General features: G+C 48.2%; 1 protein-coding gene across 1 annotated transcript in view; it reads right to left on the bottom strand.

Moving 5' to 3' along the window:
* The window catches only part of Ankrd44 (ankyrin repeat domain 44), a 269,913-nt gene that overhangs the window by 137,874 nt on the left and 124,527 nt on the right, over positions 1-7,512 (bottom strand). Inside the window, exon 3 of the mRNA XM_023712328.1 lies at positions 5,928-6,006. Within this exon, the coding sequence (XP_023568096.1) occupies positions 5,928-6,006 (79 nt within the window). The remainder of the gene's footprint in view (positions 1-5,927; positions 6,007-7,512) is intronic.

The raw sequence follows: 7,512 nt of genomic DNA, 5'->3' as shown, positions 1-7,512 counted from the left end.
ATATATATGTACACACGGTGTATATAGTGAATATATGTAAAAAGTCTATGTATAGTCTACACAAACTATATATAGTATATGCATACACATAGAGAGTGCATGTCATGAAGACTTTAAACCAATTTTCTTTCCTTTTTTTACAACTAAAAAATATCAAAAAATATGCAAATGTACTGAATTTGTCTACGGGGTTGGGCCTGACTCGATACCCATAATCAGACTTTCAAAATAATATAAATACTTTACTGGAAAAGCCATTTTTCAATAACAATTTCTTACATTTATCTTTCATGTAGAGGTAAAAATACTGATCAAATAAGCTTCCACAAATGCGAGAAGCACATTTTGTCTGGGCTCACTGAAGCAGTCAGCCTAGTAAACTTCAGACTTGTGTCTGCAAGATCAGGGTCAGAGAGGGCGCCTGAAAAGATGCTGCTGCGGCAGAGCAGAAAGGGGTCAAGCTGCAGGGAGAGTGGGAAGGTGTGCGCCCGCAGGGTCTTGGGTTCGGACAGCACACCTGCAGTGAAAGCCAGTGACAGGGTACGGCAGGGACAGAAGGACTGCCGCCTGGACCACTGGGATCCTCTTGCCAGATCTCCCAGGGTCTGCCTTCATGGAAGGAACTTCCAGGGCCCTGGAGGTAACAGCTGCAAGCCCTTCATGAAGAGAGCATCATCGAATGAAAGGAATCAGAGAGCAAAAGACAGCGGCTGCTAGAGGAAGCAGAAAAAAGAAGAAGATAGCCAGGTGGGATCCAGCATGTCTTCCTTCCTAGGAAGAGGCCATCTGGGCTTTCTCCACATCCCCTGTCACTGCTGCTTGGCCCACCAATGTGAGGGAACACATGGGAAGGAGGAAGGTTCAGTGGGGAGCTCAGACGCACTGACTGTGAGGAGCCCCACCCTAGTGGATACCCGCAGGGACCAGCCCGACCCTTCGCTGCCTGCAGGGACTAACCCGAACCCTTACCACAAAGGATGCGGGTGTTGAAGGCTCATACTGTGGTTCAGCCACCTGAGGTATACACACATGCAAACTTCTGCTTTACCAGCTGCTAAGGAACCACTCACTGGGCCTCAGAACCACTTGGACTCCCATATTCTGCTGAGTCTCTTGGGATCTGCAGACTCTGGGCTACACTGCTCTGACCCCAGTGTTGCTGTTCCCCGACAGCCACCCGGGGGCTGGCCACACAGCCCGCTCTGCAGTTCCGGCGTCCCTCCTGCCTGGCCCTGTGCCTGGTACCTGGACATTTAGCAAACATCTGCTTCTGTACATACTTCTCTGGGAACGGCCTGCTGACCATTGCAGTGAGTGGACACAGGACCAGTGCTGGCCTCTTCACCACGCACTTGGCTCTCAGGACTCCTTTGCTGTTTAGCGGCTGTTGCTCGGGGAGAACTTTGCCAGTGAGCTGCAGTTCTCAAAGTCAAGGCAAGTGCTGGAAGGCCACCAGTCTATTTGACACCTCAGCAGCGACCTCTCTGTGAGTCCTCCAGAAAGAGCAAGCTGTGATGGTATCAGAACTGGCTGAGAAGATTCAGCTGGGGCCCTGAGGGCCTTGAAGTAGACAAGGCAGTCCCACGGGCAGGTGCAGAGCAGGAAGAAGGAATCCTGGTGGATGTGGGCCAGGATTGCTACACTTGAATGTGGAGCCTGCACACCCTCCCAGCCCGCCTCCAGCTGACATCCCCAGTGCGTTCTCTTCAGAGCTCGGAGGTGTCCACAGAGCCCAGGGCTGCTCATGGCCATGGGGCAGGGCCTGTACTGTTCCTCCTACAGCTAATGCCGCAGGGGGCAGCCTGGAAGATGGCAGGTTTATCAGAGGAGAGTAGAGATTGGCTATTTCCATCTCTAAGAAGGGGTTTTAAGGGTTGCCCAGCAAACGCAGATCCCATCCTTTAGGCTGCGAGAGCAAGGTGCTAGGGATCTGACATGGAGACAACAGGAAAGGTGTGTGCTCAGAGAGCCTGAAAGTCCTTTGCACAAAAGATGCTCATTTCTTTCTCTCGTTAAATTCTCCAGAATAGTTCTCTACCTCCTCCCCTTTTCTGAAACAAAAACAGAGACTTTTTGCTAAGGACTAAAGATGGGTCGAAACTCAAATAAAGCTGCTGCATTTGCCCAAAGCCTGTGGAGAAGCCAGTGACAGCAGTGAGGCTGTTGGAGTGGCCTGTGCCTGGCTCCCAGGGGGCATTGCGTGTCCTTTACAAAGCCAGCTGGGGCACAGAGGAGGGGTGAGGCATGCCTGAGTCTGTGGGGTGAAGACTGAGGTGCAGGGTTTCATCACTGATGTGGCTGTCTCAGACTCGGCGTCAGCTTCTCACAAGAGGCTTTCTAGATATACGGCTACTTTCTCTTAATTCAGTGAGAAGGAAGATTTGTACTAATAGTGTTTGGACAGGATATCATGTCTGCATCTTGTACTAAGAATAGCTACTATGAAGAAAACAATATGCAATGTATTAATTATTGAAACTGTCCTACTAACCTGTTTTGAAACTGTCTCATTGCTATTTCTCAATAAAATTAATTTTTTAAAAAGAGGCTTTCTCCTTTCGTTGATGCTCACAGGCACTGAAAGAGAAGGTGGATCTTTTTTAAATGCTAAAACTTCTGTTTTAAACAACCTCTGACCTGCCTTCCCTGAGGCAGCTCCCAGAACGTGAAGGAGGGCAGCCCTGCTTGCTGCTATCGTGACCCAAGTGCCAAATTCAAGGGCTCAGAATCCAAGCAAATCCACGGCTTTCTGGAACCTCAGAGCTGCAACTGTGAGACGTTTATGCCAAGTGTTTTTGACAGCCTGCCTTTCTACTGATAAAGTAGAACAACACGGCAGAGCACGTTGCTTCTGAGAAGGTCCGGATGCTCACAGCACCAAAACAACTGCAGTAATCTGTACTTAGGTCTCACCTGAAGCCAAAATAGCTGAAAGCGCCCTTAGGAGCTGTGCTGGAGAGCTTCCAGCCGTCCATCCACACCAGCCCGCTCTGCTCTGCCCTTTTCCTCCGCTGCCCTGCCCTGCCCTGCCCTGCCCATGTGCCCCAGGAAACTAGCTCCAGGTGGCTGCAAGGCCTGGGCTCCAGAGCAAAGGAGCCAGCGGGAAGTATGAGCAGGAAACTGGAGGGTGGAGGAGCACGGAGTAGGGTCGCCCGCTCCCTGGCTCCCTTTCTGTTGACCCGTGGTGGCCGTGACCAAATGTCACAGCTTCTACCGGAACACAGCTCTCCCTGGGTTCCAGTTAACTGTTCTCCGTGCCCCTAGCACCTTGCAGATACTAATCAAGGTTGGTTCACCAGTTAAACTCTTCAATCCCTTCTTAAATGTTTTATTTCCTGCCAAACCCTAACATAACTTACACAGAGAACAAAATCTTAGGCAGTAAGTGAGAATATTGGTTATTTAATAGTTAAACTATAGCAATTTTCAGCGTTTTACCCTATCTTATTTGGTCCTTATAGCAATCTATAAAGGAGGTAGGACAGTAGTACTAATTCAAAATTATTAGCTGGTTGCAATGGAACATGCCTGTGGTGCCGGCTATTGCACAGGCTGAGGCAGGAGGGTCGCTTGAGTCCGGGAGTTAGGGAGGAGTCCAGGCAATGTGATGAAACTCAGACGCAACATAAAACACTTTAAAGGGTGGGCCAGATAGCTCAGCAGACTAAAGAGCCTTTTGAGGCAGGCGCAGGGACCAGGGTTCAATCCCCAGCCTGCCATGCTGTGCCATGCTGGCCCTGCCTCTGGGGCACGCTGAGACTATGACTGAGACTGGGCACGTGGCACTAACCTGCAATATCAGTGCTTGGGAGGCTGAAATAGGAGGCTCACTATGAGTCTGATCTATCTAGTGAGATCCTGTAGACTCTGTACTGAATATACTTTTTAAAAAATTAAAAACTTAGAGTAGCATCTTAAAGATAAAGCAGGGTGTGCACTAGGGCACAGTGCAGCAGTAGAGCATGTGCTAACGTGCACAGAGCCCTGGCTTCCCCTACTTAGGAGCTATTACAGTACCGCGAGTGTGCTCTCTTTAGAGGCCACACTCCCAGGCGGCACGCACAGCCCTGCGGGCCAGAACAGAGGTGACCTGGTGACCGGGAAGTCTGCTCAAGCTCCTTTAGCTGAAAAATCTTCAGGGCCTTGAAGGGAGGGCACCAGAGCCTGCGCGAGCCCCAGGCCGGAGCGCAGATGGTGAACAGCGGCGACCGCTAATTCCCAGTTCCCTTAAAGGCGAGGAGGGTACAGGCTATCACTGTGCATTCAGTTTTCATTCTGAGTGATGGTAGTTCTGAAACTGAAAACGTAAACGAGAACGTGGTTACAGAATTAAGTCAGAATTTAAACAGTTGGCAGCTTGGCTTTTGTGGTGTAGGCTGGAAGTCAGTGGTTGCTTTCAGTGGAAGAAAAATACTGTCTCTTGCTGAGGATACTGGGGAAGACTAGATAGAAGGCAGTGCTCTGATGTCAGCAGGAACCTTGCAGTTCTAACTTTGCTCTTAAGGAAAACAAACTGACCTTACCCGACTGGAAACGCGAAAGGACGCACACAGTACGAGCACACACTCTGGGACACCTTGCCGGAGGGGGCTGCACAGCCTACTGAGTCCAGAGGCCAGGGTGCACCCCAGCGCCCCAAGTGCTGGGCTTCTGGGCCTCTGAGCCCATGTCCCCCTGTGAACACTGACCACCGCTGTCCACCTTCCAACCACCAGCCACATAAAGCCACAGGGCCTGCCAGGGAAACAGGCAGCCAAATATTGGTTCTCTACTTTGCCACTTCCCAAATAAGTTAGCTCGCTAAAACCCCAGGATGTCTAAGGACCCCCTGGGTCCTGGGGCTTAGAAGACCATCTTCGTTCTCAGCCACATGATGAACCTCTAGTCGCAGCTCACTATGTTCACTGGTTGTCGTCACCTCTCGGCAAGCCCTTCACACAGGAAGTTATTGAAAGCCCTACGAGGAAGCCTACCTGCAAGGGCTCGAGAACTGACTCGTTCTCTAGACGTTCTAGGAGTTCCTGGGGAAGGAGGAGCCCTGGAGTGGAACCTGACCCTTAATGAGTGCCTGCTGTTCTTGTGCTGTTTGACTCAAACACTTCAGCCTCTGTTTACGTGGCTTTTACCTTGTGTTTAGTTGAGACTGGGATCTCAGAAGACTAAGCAAAGGACCCTCTTGACCTTGGTGGCCCTTCTGCTCCTCCACCAGTCTGACCAGTGGAAAAGAGGGAATTCAGAAGATCGTTTCCTTCTGGGCTTGGTGATATGTGCCCGCAACCCCAGCACTCTGAAGGCCGCGGCAGAAGGATCACCATGAGTTTGAGGCCAGCCTGGGCTACAAAGTAAAACCCTGTCTCAAATAGAAAAAAAAAAGATTGTTTTCTGTTTGAAGCCTATGAAAAGAGCCTTAGGTCAGTGATGAACTAGAAATGTCACTACCACATGACTAGGGGCATTGGGTCATGACCACAGAACAAACCAAGTCTAAGGCAGCCACCACTGTTTTAACTTAGATCTAAAATTTTGGCGGGAAACAGCTCAGCAGCATAGGCCCCTGCCTGGCAAGCAGAAGGTTGGGCATTCTATCCCCAGCACCAGGAAACACATACATACATATATACATACGTACATACACAATGCCTCCCCCAGCCTTGTGTGCAGAAGGGAGGCCTGGTCAGGACAAGCAAGTCACTAGGGCTGTGACCAAGAAGGCGCTTGCTTGTCCCCAGCTGCTCCCTTCTCTGCTGCCTCCCAGATGCTTCAGGATGATCACCGCTCCCCAGCCACACACATCTATGAGGCCTCTTCTACTTTGGAACCAACTTACCGTGGACTGAGTCCTCTGAAAACCATGATCCGAAACAAACCTTTCCTCCATTAAAAAAGCTTTTATCTGCACTCGGTTTTTGAGTACCATGGTGATTTACCTGACAGAATCAGGAGCTCAATGATCTCTGCGTCACCCAGAAATGCTGCCACATGAAGGGGAGTTCGTTTCTCAGAATCCTAAAACAAAAAATCAAAAATAATATGACAGGTCAGTGGCATCCCAGGTGCCTTTGGTAGACATAGACAGACTTCGGTAGACATGGACTCACTCTGAGGCGGATATATGTGGGACAAGCTTGAAGGCCAAAGGCCTACAGAGTAGAGTTCAGGTTGTGCCTCTCCTTAGCACCCTAAACACGTGCACAGGACCCCACTTTCTGGTCTGTGGACAACATCTGCCCACCTGCCTCCTTCACCAAAGCCCAGTGGAGTGAAACATGGACCACCATGCACTGGTTGAGGCCTTTCAATTTATTTTCAAATCTTCAGTATGGTTAAAAAATCTTTTCAGGACTACCTTAGCAATATACTTCAGTGTTTCCAAAGATCTGCTTACTTTCTAAGAGAACATAGTGAAATTGTTTATGAGGACATTAAATGTAAATACAGTCATTTTCTTTCTATTCTCACCAGCTGTTGTCTAGACCATACCGCACCCATGCAGTGATTTTTGAGTGCCTACTCTGTGTCAGAACAAAATTTGGGGCAGAGGGGTGACCACAATAGGCCCAATCCATGTGCTCATGAAACTGACATTCCACCAGGATGCAATTAGTCAGATTAAACAAAGAAGATAATGTCGTAACGGTAACGGGAGCAGACCACCAAGGAGATATAGCAACTGTGAACATATGCGCACCCAAGGCCCGCGCAGCCAACTTCGTAAAACAAACGCTACTCACCCCAAAGGCAAGCGCAATTCTCAGTGCAGTGAGAGTGGGTGAGTTCCACTCCCACCGATACATAATCCATCCAGAGCCCCCCCAAAATTAACAGAGAAATATCAAAGTTACACCACACCGTAGATCAAGCAAACTTAACAGAAGTCTGAGGAACTTTCCACTAACAACTACAGGTTACACATTCTTCTTAGCACCTCATGGAATGTTCTCCAAAATAAGTCACATTTTAGGTCATAAGGCAAGGCCTAACAAATACAAAAATTGAAGTAATTTCTTCCATCTTTTCATATCACAATAGAATGAAACTACAAATCAACAGCAAGAGAAACCACAAAAGTTATACAACACATGGATATTAAATAATTCACTTTTGAATAATCAATGGGTCATTGAAGAAATCAGACAGAAAAATTTAAAATTCCTAGAATCAAATGAAGATGGAATTACAACATACAAGAATCTATGGGAGACAGCAAAGACAGCTCCAAGAGGGAAGTTTATAGCTGTGAATTCCTACATTGAAAACCAGAGAGGCCGCAGATCATTAATTTAATGATGCATTTCAAGGTCTTAGAAAAACAAGACCAAATCAAAACCAAACCCAACAGAAAGAAACAATAAAGATTAGAACTAAATTAATTATGTAGATAGCAAGGAAGAATACACAAGATAAACAAAGCAAAGAATTGGTTCTTGGAAAGATAAGCGAGATTAAAAAATCTTTAGCCAGAAAGAGAGAGACAGAGACAGAGAGAGAGAGAGAGAGAGAGAGAGAGAGAGA

This window comes from Octodon degus, unplaced genomic scaffold (genome assembly GCF_000260255.1).
Source record: "Octodon degus isolate 3935 unplaced genomic scaffold, OctDeg1.0 scaffold00025, whole genome shotgun sequence".
NCBI lineage: Eukaryota > Metazoa > Chordata > Mammalia > Rodentia > Octodontidae > Octodon > Octodon degus.
This window is presented reverse-complemented; position numbering and strand designations above follow the sequence as displayed.